Below are 20,032 nucleotides of genomic sequence, written 5' to 3' on the forward strand. Positions count from 1 at the left end.
CTACTTCTTCCTCTAGTTTATCTCAGTGGATCTCTAACTAATTATTGGACAAAATAGTAATACCTCAAACCAAATATACTAAACTTTATAGGCATTTTAAGAGATTAGCAAATGTAATTTTGCCTGTAAGTTCATTTAGCCTTATTGGGCTGACTTAAAACCCAATTTCCTCCTAAGCTGTGATGTTTGGTGTTCAAGAGCCCAAACTTGGAGGCAAACCTAATTGTGTTAAAATCCTAATTTCCCTACTCACTAATTGTGTGACCTAGGGAAAGTTACTTAACTGCTCTGCCTCAATGTCCTCATTTGTAAAATAGGATAGGAATGGTATAAGAATCAAATGAATTAATGAACAAAAAGTATTTAGCACAAGCTATGGCTTAGAAGTAAAACCTCCATAATTGTTAGCTGTTATTGACACAGGAGTTTTTGCGGGAACAGACAACCCACATGTACAGAATCTCTCAAGGTTTCCTAGCTGGCTTTGGAATTCTGGAGCTGTCTCTCATCCCTTGTGGCATATTAAACAGCCTGTTGTGCTGGTGAAGGCTTGTTATCTCTCCAAACGACATCCTCTCTTCTTAGGATCATAAATAATTCCTGGACTCAAAGGAGCTGGTTTCTCCTGTACATCTCCTAGCACCAAATTACCAGAGTGGCTCCTTGCAAAAAGGGATCTTGACAAACAGTGGAGCCATAAGTCAGGCTTCTTGAAACACTTTTATGAGCGCCTTAATGAGGGAGATGAGCTGTCATCAGGAACTCTTCCCGACCTTCCTGGCCACAGGAAATGAGTTCTTTGTGCTCAAAGGGTTTCCAAAGCTGAGGCGTAAAGAGTTTTCAGGAAGTGGGGCAGTGATGAGAAGTTGTTGACTCAGAGAATCCCAGGGCTAAACAGCCCCCATCCTGCCATTCACCTTATAGGGTCAAATTACTCAGGGCTTATTGCAGCAATAGCACCAAAGGGTGGTTTGCAGGGGTGGATGTTAATCCTTTCCTCGTCCCCCCATGCACACACTTCAACAGCCAATCTGCCACCATCCTGAAAGATGGAGCGGTAGAGACAGTATTTAAGCGCATTGTCTCTGCAGCTGAAGAAACAAGTATGAACCCTGCTTCCATTATTCTCTATCTTTGTGTCCTTGGGAAACTTGCTTAACCTCTCTGTGTCTCAATTTCCACATCTGCAAAATGGGGAGAATACAGTGGCCACCTTACAGGCTCTTGTGAAGATAAATGAGTTACTCACATAAGGTGCTTAGAACACCCAACAGGAAGCCCTAGAGATACGTTTGCTAATTCAACAAAATAAACATGGAGTCCAATACAAACAGTGTACTTTCTGTAGAGGCGACCACAGCCCTAAGCAAAATGCTTTGGACCCTCCTAACTGTATGCTGCCCCTTGCCCCTCTGACTTGCAATAGGAAGAAGATGTGCTTCAGGGTTCTACTTGGATTGTGGACTCTGCCACATTCTGTTCTGTGAAATTGGTCGTTATCTTACATCCTCAAACCAGAGTTACATTATTTGTGGAATGAGACTTACTTCCTCCTGGAGTTGTTCTGAGCATTTAGTCAGATGGTTTCTGGTAGGAGGTGATGAGGGCCTCCTACTCTCAGGACAGAGATCCTTCTTGATCATAATCACATTTCTCTTTTACTGAGATATTTCTTGTGATGTTTTTACTTTCCAATAATGAACTAATATTTAGTGAGCACTTACACTGGCCCTGTGCTATATATCATATATACTTAGAGTAGAATGAACACCTGGAGTCCAAGATGTGAACTTGCCCCAAAACACAGTGGAAGTCAGTGGTGGAACCAGGAATCAAGCCTGGACTGTCTAATACCCAAGTCCATGCTAATGACCCTCCATGCCACAGGCTTTCCACTCCAGCTCAGCTCTCGGAGCTCAGTTCTCTTTCTTTAGCACTCCTCTCCCATCCATACACACACTCTCCCTGGTGGCTAGCAGTGCCCAGCACAGTAAGTGCTCCATGTGTGTTTACTGAATGGGTGAAAGTAAATGACTGTGACATCCTCTTATAGTGATGAAAGCATCCTTTTTTTCTTGGACTGTCCCCATTGGGGAAGAGAAGCAGCTGGCAACCCTCCTCCCCACCTCCTAGCATCCTCTTCCTGCTAAATAATCATGTGGAAGGCTTTCCTCCCTCTCCCTGGGGGAATCAGGCTGCTGCTGCTGCTTTTTTTTTTTCCCCAGAGATCTACGAGAGACACAATGATGACTCATCTTCAATGAACATTTGGAGAGATGTCAGGGCCGCTGGTGCTTTTATGGGTTCTGTTAATATCCATCAGTGGGATGATTTCCAAATAATGGCCTTGGATGAATATATTAGTATACTAGGGCTGCTGTAACAAAATACCACAAACCAGGTGACTTAAAACAACATAAAAATTTACTCTCACAATTCAGGAGACCAGAAGTCCAAAATCAATGTGCCAGCATGATTGATTGTTTCCTGTGGGTGAAGAGGGAAAATCTAATCAGTGCCTCTCTCCTAGCTTTTGGTGGTTGCCAGCAATCCTTGGCTTATGCGTGTATCACTCCAATCTCTGCCTCCATCATCACACAGCATTCCCCCTGTATGTCTGTGTCCAACTTGCCCTCTTCTTGTAAGGATGCTAGTCCTGTTGGAGTAGGACCCACTCTAATCCAGTAAAATGAAAGTCGCTCAGCCATGTCCACTATACAATCCATGGAATTCTTCAGGCCAGAATACTAGAGTGGGTAACCTTTCCCTTCTCCAGGGGGAACCCAGGGATCAAACCCAGGTCTCTCACATTGCAGGCGGATTCTTTACCAGCTGAGCCACAGTGAAGCTCTAAGACCTCATCTTAACTTGATTATATCTACAAAGACACTAGGTTTTTAAAAGGTGTTTGTGTTCCAAGGCTCATTACCGGTTCCTCCAAGCTTCCATAGGCTGCTCCAGTATTTAAGGGACTTTGGAACTTCAGATAAATCTAGAACCAGCCCTTCTCTGACAGTGCAATCCTGCAGCCTTTCTTCTCTTTGGTCACATCCATTGACTAATCTTGGAAGCATCACTTCTCTGAACCCCATGGCAGATGAGTATAAGGGAACTCCTTGGGGGCAGACACAATGTCTTGTTCATCTTTTTTGCCCCCAGTATTAACATAAAAATCATCATAAAATTGGCTCTCAATAACCATTTGTTTAATCAATCAAAGAACGTTTGCTCCAGCTAGTACCAAGGGCCATTTATTTCTCACTGTTTTTACATCTCATTTTCAGTGACAGTTGCAGAGTTGGTTTAAGATACCTGAATTCCACTCTGAAAGACACAGTTCTTTTGACATGAATATTCCATTTGTCACTACATTATTAGAAGAGATGGTATCTTGCTGTTATTATTGGTGGCTGATATAAATATTGTCCTGTCTCAAGCTGTCATCATGTGAGATCGCAGCCTGGAGCAGTGAGGCTGAAAACTGGGGCAGGCTGGGGTCAGAGATGGGGTCAACCCAGCAGGAGTTGTCAGATGAGAGCAGGGGTGAGAAGGAGGTCAGATGGGAGATCAAAGTCCAGGAACTAGGCAGGTACACAGTCAATCCTGGCTCTCCCAAGGACGGTGGCCTGTGACTGGAGCCCCTTTGGAAAATGTCTCATGGGCAGGTTCCCTGAGCTGGCTGCCTGCTCAAAGGTCCCCAGAGGGTTCTTTGTAATTGATCTGGGTCTGGGTTCCCTCCTCACAAAGGGGATACAATCAATCAACATTATTTGGCAAGCCTCATGTTCATGTGATCAGATAAACTTTAAAAGCCTGGAAGCAGTCTTGTTTGTTTTAGTCACATGGCCCCAGGCTTGCTACTAATTTTTAAATTTACGGTTTTAGGCCTAATGCTGGTTATGCATCAGGATCAGCTGGGAACTCTGGCTCAAATACTGGAACCCTGGCTCAAATACAGATCCCCAGGTCCTACCCCAAAGATTCTGATTCTTGGAGTGGGCTACTGACACCTAGAGAGACTGTGTGGTACAAAGGTTGAGGGTGGAGGCTCTGGAGCCAGACTGCTTAGATTTGCAATGGTTTTGCCATTAACATGGTGAACCTGGGTGAACTTCACCTTTGTGAGCTTCAGCATCTTATCTATGAAAGAGAATAGGATTAAAGAATAGAATAAAAGAGGAAAATAATATTCAGTCAATTGATAGTATGTGAAGATTAATGATTTAACACATGCAAAGTCTTAGAATACTAAGTGCTCAATAATTGTTACTTATGATTATCTTTGTACCAAACTCTATAAGTTATAGATTTAGAATCACAATCCCTCTCTCCCTCCCTCCCTCCCTTCTTTCTTTCCTTCCTTCCCTCCCTCTCTTCCCTAAACAATTACCAAGGACTCTTCCCTACCAGGTCTTCCCAGGTGGCGCTAGTGGTAAAGAACCCGTTGCCAGTGCAGGAGATATAAGACAGAGATGTGGGTTCCCTGACTGGGTCAGTAATATCCCCTGGAAGAGGGATGGCAACCCACTCCAGTATTCTTGCCTGGAGAATCCCATGGACAGAGGAGCCTGGTATGCTACAATCCATAGGGTTGCAAAGAGTCAGACATGACTGAAGTGACTTAGCATAAAAGAAACCTCGCTACCAGGATGCAAACTAGACACATACAGTCCTCTTCAGTTTACAGTCTAGCCTGAAAGCCGGGATTGGCAAGCACTGTTGTACTCACTAACTTCATTTCTCTGAACACTTACTGGAGTCTCAGGCTGTGGGCTTCACTTCTGGTGTCCCTACAACAAGGCTCTCCGCCCCCCCAGGGAAATGACCTTCATTTTATACCCCCAAAATGGAGCAAAATGGAAGAACACAGAGTCATTTGAACCTGGCATGCCATTTTTTAGCTGACTGACGTTGGATAAATCATATTTACAGGGTACTTTCTATCTACTGCCTACCCAGTATCCCCCATCTAGGAACACCCCACCCCTTCTGTGCACAGAACTGGGCAGAACACCCAAACATACCTGTGAGTCCATCTCTCACACAAGCCACTGATGACTGGTCAAGGGCAGGCACCTAACTCAAGCCAACCAATCACGTCCCATTTCCAGGACCCTGGAAGGGCGCTGAAGCCCTGCTGCCTTGCTGTTTTCTTTGCCTCAGGCCTGCCTCTCCTAGCATGTCATGGAGCTGATCGATGTTACCTCTCCCAGCACCCCTTTTGATCAGCTGGCTGTCAGTTCTTCCATTTCACAAACAGGGGTAACATCTAGCTGGTTTGCACCAGTGCAGTCTCAAATGCTTGCTAACTTAGTGAAATGTTTGAATTGATTGCTGCTGCAAATCCCCTAAGTGCCCCTCCAGCTTCCCATCACCCCCACTTTCTCCCCTGGGATCCCCTAGACCTCTGCACCTTCTGGCAACTGAAAGGTTAATACTTAGCATAGCAAGGACTTCTGGCATACTCACTGCTCTAGAACTTGGCTTGAACACTTGGGATGCTTTCTTTTCTGTTTCAAAATACATCTACATTTTACTTTTTTAAAAAACTTATTTTATTGAAGTAAAATTTTGATTTTATTGAAGTATAGTTGTGTTAATTTCTGTGGCACAGCAAAGTGATTCAGACATATATATACATACACATATATATGCATGTTAAAAGTTAAAGTATTAGTTGCTCAGTCATGTCTACCTGAAACTATCACAATATTGTTAATCAGTTATATCTTAATACAAAACAAAGTTTTTAAAAAATAAGTAAAAATAAAAACATGCCCACAATTTTTGGGCTCTCCTCCCAACCAAACGTGCAATCTCATTTCTCCCCCTTTGCACTTGGGCAGAACTTAGTGTCTAGCTGCTAACAAGTAGAGTGCAGAGAAAGTTCTGGAATCTGACTCCCAAGGCCAAGTTAGCAAAGCTTCTGCCTGGGTCTTCCTCTGAGGACACTCAACCTTGGAACCCAGTTGTCATTTGTTTAGTTGCTAAGTTGTGTCCGACTCTTTTGCAACCCCATGGATGATAGCTGGCCAGGCTCCTCTGTTCATGAAATGCTCCAGCCAAGAATACTGGAGTGGGTTGTCATGCCCTTCTCCAGGGGATCTCCTAACCCAGGGATCGAACCTGGGTATCCTGCTTGGCAGGCAGATTCTTTACCAACTGAGCCAGGGAAGCTGTATACACACACACACACACACACACACACACACACATACACACATACATTTTTTTCATATTGTTTTCCATTATGATTTATCATAGGATATTGTATATATAGCTCCCTGTGTTATACAGTAGTACTCTGTTGTTTGGCATGCTTTCTGATGCTTTCCTGCCCTCTGCCTTACTAGTTAGATATTTTAAATACCCTCCTGTTTAAAGTGAAGTTTAGAGAAGTTAACTAAGTCATTCTTTTACTCATTCACCTACTCATTTAACATGTTTTTATTGGATGGCAGCTTTATGCCAGGCCTGGACTCGGTGCTGGGGATACAAGCTGAATAAAACTAACATGGAATATCCAGGGTAGTGCAGAGACAGATGAAGAATTGGGAGGGAAGTAGATAAACATATAATAAAAGCCCGACTAGTGCTATCAAACAAAAAATGAGGGTGCCGTGGGAGAGAATGACACAGAAACCCACTTTTAGAAACAAACTGATCATTCTGTCGTTTTTGAGATTGCATCCAAGTACTGCATTTCAGACTCTTCTGTTGACTGTGAGGCCTACTCCATTTCTTCTAAGGGATTCTTGCCCACAGTAGTAGATACAAAGGTCATCTGAGTTAAATTCACCCATTCCAGTCCATTTTAGTTCAATGATTCCTAAAATGTCGATGTTCACTCTTGCCATCTCCTGGTTTGACCGCTTTCAATTTACTTTGATTCACAGACCTAACGGTTCCTATGCAATACTGTTCTCTATAGCATCAGACTTTACCTCCATCACCAGTCACATCCACAACTGGGTATTGTTTTTGCTTTGGCTCCATCTCGTCATTCTTTCTGGAGTTATTTCTCCACTCTTCTCCAGTAGCATATTGGGCACCTACTGACCTGGGGAGTTCATCTTTCAGTGTTATATCTTTTTGCCTTTTCATACTGTTCATGGGGTTCTCAAGGCAAGAATACTGAAGTGGTTTGCCATTCCCTTCTCCAATGGACCACATTTTGTCAGAACTCTCCACTATGACCCATCCGTCTTGGGTGGCCCTACATGGCATGGCTCATAGTTTCATTGAGCTAGACAAGGCTGTGGTCCATGTAATCAGTTTGATTAGTTTTCTGTGACTGTGGTTTTCATTCTGTCTTCCCTCTGATGGAGAAGGATAAGAGGCTTATGGAAGATTCCTTACTAATTTTCAAATCATGCAAGATGATTAATTGAAAATATATTTCTTGTCTACAAATCACAGGTCTTAGCCTAAGCATTTCTGAAGAATAATCAGTAGGGCTCTTGGACAAAACTAGGCTTACTAGGGTCAAAATGTCTATTTTTGAGGCAATATAATACTGATTCTGGTCTATAGACTGAGCAGGAATTCACCACCACTTACTACTTTTGTGATCTTAAGAAACACACTGTGCCTAAGCTTCATTACCTATAAAATTGCATTAATAATGGTACTCTTTCTGGCTTACTTCACTCTGTATAATGGGCTCCAGCTTCATCCATCTCATTAGGACTGGTTCAAATGAATTCTTTTTAATGGCTGAGTAATATTCCATGGTGTATATGTACAACAGCTTCCTTATCCATTCATCTGCTTATGGGCATCTAGGTTGCTTCCATGTCCTGGCTATTATAAACAGTGCTGCGATGAACATTGGGGTGCACGTGTCTCTTTCAGATCTGGTTTCCTCAGTGTGTATGCCCAGAAGTGGGATTGCTGGGTCATATGGCAGTTCTATTTCCAGTTTTTTAAGAAATCTCCACAGTGTTTTCCATAGCGGCTGTACTAGTTTGCATTCCCACCAACAGTGTAAGAGGGTTCCCTTTTCTCCACACCCTCTCCAGCATTTATTGCTTGTAGACTTTTGGATAGCAGCCATCCTGACTGGCGTGTAATGGTACCTCATTGTGGTTTTGATTTGCATTTCTCTAATAATGAGTGATGTTGAGCATCTTTTCATGTGTTTGTTAGCCATCTGTATGTCTTCTTTGGAGAAATGTCTGTTTAGTTCTTTGGCCCATTTTTTGATTGGGTCATTTATTTTTCTGGAATTGAGCTGTAGGAGTTGCTTGTATATTTTTGAGATTAATCCTTTGTCTGTTTCTTCATTTGCTATTATATTCTCCCAATCTGAGGGCTGTCTTTTCACCTTACTTATAGTTTCCTTTGTAGTGCAAAAGCTTTTAAGTTTCATTAGGTCCCATTTGTTTAGTTTTGCTTTTATTTCCAATATTCTGGGAGGTGGGTCATAGAGATAAAGAACATTACAGCATACTAACACATATATATGGAATTTAGAAAGGTGATAATGATAACCTTATATGCAAAACAGAAAAAGAGACACAGAAATACAGAACAGACTTTTGAACTTTGTGGGAGAATGTGAGGGTGGGATATTTCAAAAGAACAGCATGTATACTATCTATGGTGAAACAGATCACCAGCCCAGGTGGGATGCATGAGACAAGTGCTCGGGCCTGGTGCACTGGGAAGACCCAGAGGAATCGGGTGGAGAGGGAGGTGGGAGGGGGGATCGGGATTGGGAATACATGTAAATCCATGGCTGATTCATATCAATGTATGACAAAACCCACTGGAAAAAAAAATAATAATAATAAAAAAATAATAAAGTAATGAATGAGCAAAAAAAAAAAAAAATAATGGTACTCTTACTATGAAAGTTAAGAAACACTGGACTGCCTAGGTGGCTCAGTGGTAAAGAACCTGCTGGCCAATGCAGGAGACAGAGACACAGGTTGTATCCCTGGGTCGGGAAGATCCCCTGGAGGAGGAAATGGCAGCCCACTCCAGTATTCTTGCCTAAAGAATCCCATTGACAGAGGAGCCTGGCGGGCTACAGTCCATGGGGTTGCAAAGAGTCGGACGTGAGCAAGCATTCACGCGCACATAAGTATTATTAATACCAATAAAGCAACAAATAGCCCAAGAGGTTATTCTGTGTCTGGCACTACTATTGGCTTCACATGTGAAGTGTCTGGTATGGCTCTTGGCAAATAATAAGTAATTTATATTAGCTAATATAATTAATCAGTATTGACATAAAAATTATGAATAAAGCTAACAATGATTTTAAATGGATACTTGAGATGCTAAAGCATTACTAAAGATGCTAAAAATTAGGCTGTCAAAGACTATCTTGTGAATGCAGTATCAATTATCTTGAGAAGACTTATCTCACCAAACTCTCTAAATGAGACAGCTTCTTGTAGTTAAAAAAAAAAAGAACCAACTATAAAGTTAGCCAGATTTGGAAATAATCCATACGCCCTGTGAAAATTTCACTGTCGATCTTCAGTGATCTCATCTGAAAAATGGGATATGAATATCTATTTTACTGAGATCCCAAAGAGTTAGAGACAATGCAATATGAAAGCGTCTAGCACAATGCTTATGAATATTTTGTTATTATTATTATAATTTACAAAAGGGCAGATATCAGGTCTTCTAAAACATCAAAAAATCTAGTAAAATGAGTCATTAAATATCTGGGCCAAGAAAAAAAAACACTAAATAGAATGATATTGACAACTTGTTAGGATAATAAATTATAAAACATTAAGGTCCTAAGTTTTTTTTTCAATTTATAATATGAAACTGAAATGACCATCTAATCTAAATAAATGTAACAGTCATCCCGGTGTTCCATCAGCAACTCAAGTCTAAAGAAAATATAAGAGAATGTCTCTAATATCTCAATAAATATTAAATCAGCCTTACGACAAAAGGGAAAGTATCTACCCAGCTGCTAAGGTCCAATTCCAACAGGGGAAGGCAGTCTCCAAAACCCCAAAGTTCCTAAACAAAGGAGGGTCCAGCAAACTCAAGCAATAGCCTAGCTCCACGTGCCTCTAGTCACCTTCTTAAGCATCGCTGTCATTCAAAAGGTAGGAAGGTGATATACAACACTTCCAAGGGCATCTCAGGAAGAATCCTCAAAAAAAAAAAAACAAAAAAACAAAACGAGTCACACATGAACCCCAAGTTCTGGACTGAGGCAGAGAAGAAAGGAGCATTCAAGGGAAGCAAAGCCACATCTCCCACTCTTGTTTCTGGCCGCCTCTGCCTAAGTCCTCTGCACCTTTGTGGTATGCAAGGATGGTCACATGGAAAGCACACGTTAGAAATTTACTCACCACACAGAGAAAACATAGATGAAAACTGACTACAGTTAAAAACTAGTTTTATTAATATGTTTTAAAAATTGCCATTTGATGTCTTAATGATTATTTTATTTCATTAAACTTAAAACTTTTTCTTCCAGTTCATTTATTTTCAAAATTAATATTATCTTGGAAACTCTACCTGGAATTTCTTACCTCTCTACTATGTAGTCAGAACCAAAAATATTCAAAAGGGTGGCAATCCATCAGCCATAGAAGGAAAGACTCCATGAAAATGGCCATGAAGTAACAAAAACAAATAATATCTAATTATAAAATTTCAACAGGTTAATTATAAAAGATACAATAGAACTACAGATCTCTAAAAGCTTAATCTTATCCTAGCACCAAGTTTGGCTTCAAAACATTTTCAGTTAAACACTACACTTCTAAATGATTTCCATTTATAAACAAAGGAACACATTTAATATTCCTTTTCATTATTCAGTTATGTTATTAATTAATTACAAAAAGTTATTCACACATAACGTTTGGTCAAATCAATACACATTGGAAGCCTGGACTTAAGCAAGAAAGATACAAAAGCATCAAAAAAGACATTAATGGTAACCCCAGCCCTCAGAGACTTGTTAAAATGCCAAACAGTATTTTAACAGTCCTTAAAGGAACCAGTAGGAGATGTCTCAAGGCAATCCATGATGAGCTATCAAATGAATGACTAAGTCAGTGAATGCTCCCTTATGTGAAAACAGAAAGAGCTATCAGGGAAAGCCTGCCCGGTAGTCGGGGAAGCATTTCAAAAAAACATTACAAAACCAGGATTTACTAATATTAACTATGAAACAGTTAAGGGTTTACTAATGCACTCTCGATTTCAGAGCATTACAGCCTGAGATGGGTGGCAGTCACTGCAAAGTTACTGCTCCTCTCCTGAGTCAGAGACACCGGAGGATGGTTACCAAGGATGGTCACAGCATGCTTCAAGAGGTCTCGCGTATCTTCGATATGCTTGGGGAATCCTAATGGTCATGCGCTGGCGCTGGATGATTCTGGTTTTCTCCGCCTCTTTTGTTATCCACTGGCTTGTCTCTGCAGTACTCTGGTATGTTCTAGCTGAGATGAATGGTGACCTGGAACTAGATCATGATGCCCCACCTGAAAACCACACTATCTGTGTCAAGTACATCACCAGTTTCACAATGGCATTCCCTTTCTCCCTGGAGACACAGCTCACAATTGGTTAGGGCACCATGTTCCCCAGCGGTGACTGTCCAAGTGCAGTCGCCCTCCTTGCCATACAAATGCTCCTAGGCCTCATGCTAGAGGTTTTTATCACAAGTAATTGTTTTTGTTCTTTAAAAAAATGAATATTTTGGAATGGGTCTAGTCAGTTATAAGTAATCATATTACAGAATAATTCATTTGCATTATTGACAAGTAAGTAATGCCTGAGGCTGAGAAGAAAGAGTCAAGGGTCAAATAACTGGAGAAATTTTTAAAAACTTGATTCTATATTTAAACTTTCCGTATTGAAACTTAAGAAAAAAGGGATTGTTATAATATTAGCCAAAAACATATGAACAAAAAAATCTGAAAGGAATTTTTCAAAGGAGCTAAATATTTTCTTAAATAAGTGAATAAATATGTTCAATGCATATTACTGACTGTCATTTTACCTAGCAGAAGAATTTGTTCTTTTTTTTAAACATTTACTGAGTTAGAATTTTCTTCTGAGTTCATCTTTTCAACATTTACTCAATACTAGTGATCCCAGAGCACCACAGTCAGTATTGCATGATAGAGAACAAGAATACACATCCTTAGCAAAAAAAAAAAAATATATATATATATATATATATTTGGTTTCCTTTTATGTATTTTACTTTAATGCATTTAAAGCATAATTTTGATAAGAGGTCCATAGACCTCACCAGCCTGCCAACATCTGTGGCACATTAGCAGTTAAGAAACCCTGATCTAGAGTCGTTGGGGTGGCGGTCGCAGTCACAAGGAGGATGCACTTGAAGCATACACTGAAATCACCTTAGAGCCAGAGCCTTTTTAAAAGAAAAAAGGTTTCTATAAATTTCAAAGTTAAAAGTTCTTCAATGGACCACTTGTTGTACTAGTTCCTTCCCTACCCCGAGTCATTCTACTATGAATCTAACCTCTATTTCAACTTGAAGTAATCTGGTGGCAACTAAACTGCATTTATTTTCTGTTACATTTTTTTTCTTAAGCAGAGGTAGGAATATAGACAATGACCACTCTGACTTCCTAACAAAAAGTTTTACATTTCTATGTGACAAATGAATTTTTCTTATCCATTTTGAAATCAGTTTTAAAATAAGAATGTATGTACTGTTGTGAAAAATGCTTCAGGCTAATGAGAAATTAACAAGTTCAATTCCTGACTTATTTGGCAGGCACAACACTAAGAAATGTATAACAATTTGCTAGATCCTTGTCATTCAGAAAAAGTAATGACATATCTAGTGTTCATTCTAAAAAAAATAACTCAATGGTTTCTAATTTAGGTGCCTTTGTGTCGAAGATAGCCCGGCCAAAAAATCGAGCTTTCTCAATTTGCTTTACTGACTTAGCAGTAGTAGCTCACATAGATGGTAAACCTAATCTTATCTTCCAAGTGGCCAACACTCAGCCTAGCCCTCTAACCAATGTTCGAGTCTCAGCTATACCCTATCAGGAACAAGAAAATGGTAAACTCTACCAGACTTGTGTGGACTTCCACCTTGATGGCATCCGTTCTGAGGAATGTCCATTCTTTACCTTTCCGCTCACCTGCTACCACTCTATTATACCATCAAGTCCTCTGGCTACTCTGCTCCACTATGAAAATCCTCCCCACTTTGAATTAGTTGTGTTCCTTTCAGCAGCATAGGAAGGCACTGGAGAGGAGGATCTCCTACCTGCCCTCCGAGATCATGTTATGTCGCTGTTTCGCATCTCTGTTGACCCAAGGCTCCAAAGGTGAATATCAAATCAAGATGGAGAATTTTGACAAGACTATTCTTGAATTTCAAACTCCTCTGGTCTCCAAGAGCCCAAACAGGACTGACCTGGACATCCACATCAATGGACAAAGCATTGACAATTTTCAGATCTCTGAAACAGGACTCATAGAGTAAGAGGTATCCATTTTAGCACCCTATTTTTTAATGTATTAAATACACTCAGCCAGTTATGCACTGTTTTTCCTTCTTGTATCTCATGCTTTCTTTTTCCAATGCTGATTACTTCTTTCTGATTACATCATGATGATCAAGTCTCCACCCATAAAAAATGGCTGAGCTAACAATACACATTGTGGAAATATAACATTATACAAAGTTTCTATCTATGATTATCTGCTGAAATCAATGCATGTGAAGGTAACAAATATGTATAACAACAGAAATGCTGTTGGTGAGTTTATATGGATGTGGTGTGATACCAGTAAGAAGGTAAAATGGACACACTTTACACAGCTGAACTCTAGGAAAATCAGTCATAAATTTCTCATTTTCATCTGCAAGTCAGAGCAACAGTCTAGTTTCAAACCTAGCTCCCTGGGTAGAATGATGATTTCACAATATTTAGTGAACATCCTTTTAAAACTGCTCTTTTCTCAAGACAACAAAGATCATTCCTTTGGTTCCTTATAAAACCAAACTGGGGCAAATATTACTCCCTTAATTTTTAACAGCTAAGAACAAAAATTCACAAGAAAACACCAAAAAAATAATTTAACCGTGACTCTAAAAGCATTTGGGCATGACACTCAAACACACTTACATATTCATATATTTGTGGCAGAAAGTGATCAGAGCAAGTAAAACAAGCACTAGCCTGATGGAAACTGCAGGGTGGCATTAGGCAAAGAGATGCAAAATTTTATCTACTTTATGGGGAGGGAGGTGGGAGGGAGGGTCAGGATGGGGAACACATGTACACCCATGGTTGATTCATGTGAATGTATGGCAAAAATCACTACAATATTGTTAAGTAATTAGCTTCCAATTAAATTAAAAAAAATTAAGCTTAATCAAATAGTGATTTAATATTACAACTATTCACCTGAATGACTTCCAACCAAAGTAAAAACCTTCCCTTTCTACTTAGGATCCATTCAATAGTATAAAAACCTCATAGATGCAAATATATTTGTGTTTTTGTAGATATAAAGGTTCAGATATAATTTAGCTCCGGGGGAAAAACCTCCACTAGAAAGAGCAAAAAATAGTTAGGCAATGAAGCATTTTCAAACTCAAGTTTCTGTTTCCAACTTCAAACAGGTTTCTCTATAAATACAAAATGAGTGTTTATTCACCAGTAGGAGGTTGGACTAGATAAACTATTATTTCTTTCTAAATCTAATACTCCATGAAAATTATGCTTTCTCTCCTGTTTTAATTTTACATATACTAAGATGAACGCTTTCCCTTACCTCTGGTTTAACTTAAGACTATCCTTTGTATACTTGTCATTTTCATTAAAAAAAAAAATTAAACTGTCTGCAACCAAAAAAAGACCCAAAAAAGTCACCCTATCAGATTTCAAACAGATTTGTTGCTGCTCTTCTGAAATCTCCCCCATCCAAGCCTATGTGGGCAAAGTGAAAGATGAACTCTCCCCACTGGTGATGACCCACGCAGGAATCATTTCCTGAAGTAAATACTAGCCAGTAAAAGCAAGCAGTTGTGAAAAGCAGGGCACAGCAGGAAGTCACATTTTCCTATTCTTTGACCAAAAGGAGAAGAAAATAAAGACCTCAGGAGTGGTCTAAGACTGATAATAGCAAAGTATATCAAGGACACAGAAACTTAATAATTGAGAACTTCTGCGGTTTAAAAATTTTAGGCATTCTTAAGTACTAGCTAGACCGACAGATTTTTTTTTCCAACCCAAGACTGTTGTAACACAAACAGATAGCGGGAATTCTTATTTCTATAATAAAGTAACAAGATTCACCTAACCTGTGAAAATAAAGTAGTATTGAAGATTTACATGGTATGTTTTTTTCTAAGAGCTCCACATCACTTACACAGGTCACACAAAGAGGATGCCCAAAGTAACATAACTAGGAAGTGAACAGGCCTGGCTGGGCTCTCAGTCTCCACATAGATGCAGTACCTTCTCCATTCAAGCCAGAGGAATCTTTTACCACACTATTTATACATAAACTTTGCATCTGAAAATTAGATACGACTTTCCCTAGACACACACGCACTCCCCCCAGTAAAACTCCATTGGTATACTAATGCTATACAATGACAGACAGCTAAAAAATGCAATCAAATACTTCTGTCTAGGAGATTGAAAGCTTATGAGAGAATGATTCTTTCACTTCAAAGAATCACACCTTCTGTGTTAAGCAGATTAAGTTTTCTGCAGAGGCCCCATTATCCTTTCAGATGAATGAAGTGCAAACTGAAAGAGGGGAAATTTACTAGAAGGTGGGGCCAGCAGCTCTAACTCTTGGCTCTATAGCTCACTTACCTGAGCCACCTGGGAAATTAGTGATAACATCGCGGATACATGATCCAGGAGACCACAATGGAATGATGTTAAAAAATGCTTGTGGAAACCAATACAGATAGCATAACAGTCCTAATAAACTGAAGACAAGTAGATACCCAAAACCATAAAGCCCACTTTTATATGTGTGTATTGTTGCGTTAGTCATTCAATTGTTTTCCCACTCCTCATGACCCCATGGACTGTAGCCCACCAGGCTTCTCTGTCAATGGAATTCTCAAGGCAAGAATACTGGAGTGGGTAAGCCATTCCCTTCTATGTGGGATATCCCCGACCCAGGGATCGAACTTGGGTATCCTGCATTGCAGGTGGATTCTTTACCATCTGAGCCACCAGGGAAGCACCTTACATATGTACAGGCCCTTATTACCAACTGCTAACAGCAACCTAACAGCCAAAAATCGCCATGCCTGCTTCAAAGCATTTCCAAATGCACTGAGTTGAACCTTTCCATGCTGCCTAGATTTTACTTTAATGATCTTTTAATTTCATCCTCACAGAATCATACTGTAAGATGATTTCTAATGAACAGAAATTATAATTTGAGTATAATTACAGTCCTTTTTCTGCCTCTGCATCCTCCTGTGGGTATTCACAAGGGTCATGCACAATTCTTACTCAGATTTCTCTAATTGCACCTACTTCTCTACACATAAGAAGCAAATACATGATAAGAACTGTCTCTAACTTTAAAAAGAACAAATCATTCTGGAACTTTCAGTATTTAAATTATTTTAATTTGCTGTCATAGGACACCTCACAATTGATCAGTATGTCAGTGTGTCTCAACAAACTAGTTAAGTACTGCTGTTCTGGGAGACAGTAGGACACGGCATGAGCAATTTTTTTTTAATCTACAGTATTTTCAACAAAAGTGCATTACTTATGAAAGTTCAGAATCATGCTCTTTTACCAAGGACCCGCCAACATGGGCCGCGTTCGCACCAAAACCGTAAAGAAGGCGGCCCGGGTCATCATCGAGAAGTACTACACGAGCCTGGGCAATGACTTGCACACCAACAAGCGGGTGTGCGAGGAAATCGCCATTATTCCCAGCAAGAAGCTCCGCAATAAGATTGCAAGCTACGTCACACATCTGATGAAGCGGATTCAGAGAGGCCAGGTGAGAGGTATCTCCATCAAGCTGCAGGAGGAGGAGAGAGAGAGGAGAGACAATTACGTGCCTGAGGTCTCAGCCCTGGATCAGGAAATCACTGAAGTAGATCCTGACACTAAGGAAATGCTGAAGCTCTTGGACTTCGGCAGTCTGTCCAACCTGCAGGTCACTCAGCCTACAGTTGGGATGAACTTCAAAACACCACGTGGAGCTGTTTGAGTCTTTCTGCTGTGCTGTAATATTTTCAATAAACCCTGGACAACAACAACAAAAAAAAAACCAGAATCATTAGCATAGTTTTATAAGCTGAAGTGAACATCTTATTAAAAAGCATTTAATAAAAGCCACTATAAAATATTTTCATAGATCTTTGTGAAAACTGCCCTTTAAAAAAGAAAGACTGTCATTTATCAAAAAGGCCAGCTGAATAAATGACTAAAGGAAGAACAGTCATAGTTTTAGTCTTTGGTTTCGAATACAAAAGCAAACATTCTACTATTTTCTCTATTTCTTCTCACCTGTGAGATGCTATCTACCCTGGAAAAGGAGTTAACAGGCTGCTTCCTAACTTGAAATTTCACTTCATAAGGTAGCCTTAATACAGAATATATGTCTTGCAGAGAACACACAGACTTACAAGGTTAAACCAAGTAAATTCTAATGGTTGTAATTATTATCCTTGGTTTCATGCAATACAGCCCTCAAATAACCATGGAACTCTAAATGCAAGCAATGCTACAACCCCATCTACTGAAGCAAGGCAAATAACTGAGTCAATTTTTTTAATTCAATTTTTAATAAAGGTATCCTCTGTGAGCCTTAAGAACTAATGCCATGGGAATCCAGATAAAAATACTTCAAAAGAGTAAGAAAATCTTACCTACGTCTTTTTGTCCTGGTTTGTCAAAACATCTGTCACCCCTAGAAAAGGTACAAATCAATTTCAAACAAAATGTGAGAGTAATACATAGATTTCCCATCCATGAAACCCATTTCCTATCATTAATAGCATTTTTTTCAAATTATAAAACAAATATATGGTTTTTGCCTAACATTTGGAAAACACAGAAAAGCACAAATATAAAAACAAAAATATCAATCTCACCCACCAAAAGCTAGCTTCTACAGACCCAGAAACTTTTTTTATTAGATACATTTTTAGCTAATTTAGGTTTGATTTTAGGTATCTGCTATGCAGAGCTTTATAAACTGCTTTCAGAACGTGTTTTTACATCAGATTAAATATTTTCAAGCTCATCCTAACTTTTATGGTTATATGGTACATATAGTATTCTACTGTGTAGACAGGGCTTCCCTGGTGGCTCAAAGGTAAAGAAGTTGCCTACCAATGCAGGAGATGCAGGTTTGATTCCCGGGTTGGGAAGGTCCCCTGGAAGAGGAAATGGTAACCTACTCCAGTATTTTTGCCTGGGAAATCCCATGGACAAAGGAGCCTAGTTGGGTTACAGTTCATCAGGTCACGGAAGAGTCAGACATGACTTAGTGACCGAACAATAACAACTGTGTGGATATGCCACTACATAAGAAACCACACTGTAATTAAGTTGTTTGGTTTATTTCCCATTGTTTTATAGTATAAATATTATCACACGGACATCTTTGTATATGTATCTGTGCAACCGCCTTTGCTTAGCTTGAAAGACTTCATATAAAGTCACCAGCAATATAGAGAAGATGCTTTGATTAACAACAGCAAACAATAAAATGAAAAGGCGTTTCACTGAGTGCTAATCAAACAGCACATCTAATTAACTATTAAATATCCATGCTGGCACGAAAATATTAATGTATTTATCTAGAATGTTTCTTCCTTTAAGTAAGAATCATTTAAACACTTCTAACATAACTCTTATTCAGTTAGAATTTTTTGATAAATGAAACTTTGTAACTGTACAGAAAGCAGAGGAGAAATGTTTTTATACCAAGAATCTTTATCCCAAGATGTGACTCCTTCAGTTACCTTTCCTCCCACCCCATCTACTTCATCAAAACTTCTTTGGTAGAAATCGCATTCACCTCTGCCTCTGCCTAGAAACAAGCACACACAGAAAATGATGGTCAGATGTCAACATCTGGCACAAGTTCAACACCAAACGTTAATCTTTGAAGTGCTGTCTATATACAAAGCAGGATATCAACATTTAAATATTTAGCAAGGCCCACTGAATTTTTACCAGTGAGATCAATAATGGCAATGACAGCAGTGAAGTAGCTAGACCACAGGAGGATAAAAAACGTTAGAAAACTGTGTAAGAGTCCCAGTTCCAGTCCTGAACAAGAAATAGTGTCAACATCGAGCTCCTTGACAGAAAAGTCAATAGTGAAATTCTAAGATCAGTAAACCATTATGATAAATCAAATCTTCTATTGGATTATTTTCAATAAAAATGGAAAATGTGAGGAGTTTGAGAAGAGAGCAGATAAAGTACAAAAACCAGGCATAAATGTTAATTTCTTTAACTTCCAAGAAAGGATAATTTAATAGGGTCAACTCTAAACTATCAATTTTGTGAACTAACTCCACAGCAACCAAATGCACTCTTTCCCATGTACACAAATCTTGGAGAAAAATATCAGGCAGCACTAAATTCAAACCACAGAGCTGGTAAGAAAGTGTGGATATAGGAATTTATAGAGGCTCCAGTGGCTCAAATGTACATTGGCCTTTACTGAAGGCAATCTGATTAGATTTATCAAAATTTGACTCAACATTCTAATTAGAATTTATCCTAATAGAAATACTTGCACAAATATGCAAATATATATATATATATATATATAGAGAGAGAGAGAGAGAGAGAGAGAGATCTTTCTTGCAAATTTTTGAAAAACAGAAACATAATCAGTAAAGGACTGGCTAAGTAAATTTTGAAAAGACAATTCAGTAGAATTCTAGGAAGCCACAAAAGATAAAGTACTGTCATTAAAAGAAATCAACATTTTTCTGTTGAATGACTAAAGCATGCCAAAGAGCAGTACATATTAAAAAAAAATTACCATGTATATAAATGGTATGACTGAATGGCTAGGATCAAGA

At 39.3% G+C, this 20,032-nt stretch overlaps 1 protein-coding gene and 1 pseudogene across 1 annotated transcript; both read left to right on the forward strand.

Annotated features, from left to right (window-relative positions):
• The first annotated feature begins 11,213 nt into the window (after window positions 1–11,213).
• Window positions 11,214–12,917, forward strand: LOC133060385 (inward rectifier potassium channel 13-like; annotated as a pseudogene).
• A 3,853-nt stretch (window positions 12,918–16,770) lies between these two features.
• LOC133060386 (small ribosomal subunit protein eS17-like) lies at window positions 16,771–17,245 on the forward strand. Its single transcript, XM_061147867.1, has one exon. It carries the CDS (start codon window positions 16,786–16,788, stop codon window positions 17,191–17,193), a length of 408 nt encoding a protein of 135 aa, XP_061003850.1. The 5' UTR covers window positions 16,771–16,785; the 3' UTR covers window positions 17,194–17,245.
• The last annotated feature ends 2,787 nt before the right edge of the window (window positions 17,246–20,032 follow it).

Source organism: Dama dama, chromosome 8 (genome assembly GCF_033118175.1).
Source record: "Dama dama isolate Ldn47 chromosome 8, ASM3311817v1, whole genome shotgun sequence".
NCBI classification, from domain to species: Eukaryota; Metazoa; Chordata; class Mammalia; order Artiodactyla; family Cervidae; genus Dama; species Dama dama.

Coding starts and splice junctions, on each gene's coding strand:
- LOC133060386 (XM_061147867.1), top strand. CDS start 16,786: ATGGGCCGCGTTCGCACCAAAACCGTAAAGAAGGCGGCCCGGGTCATC.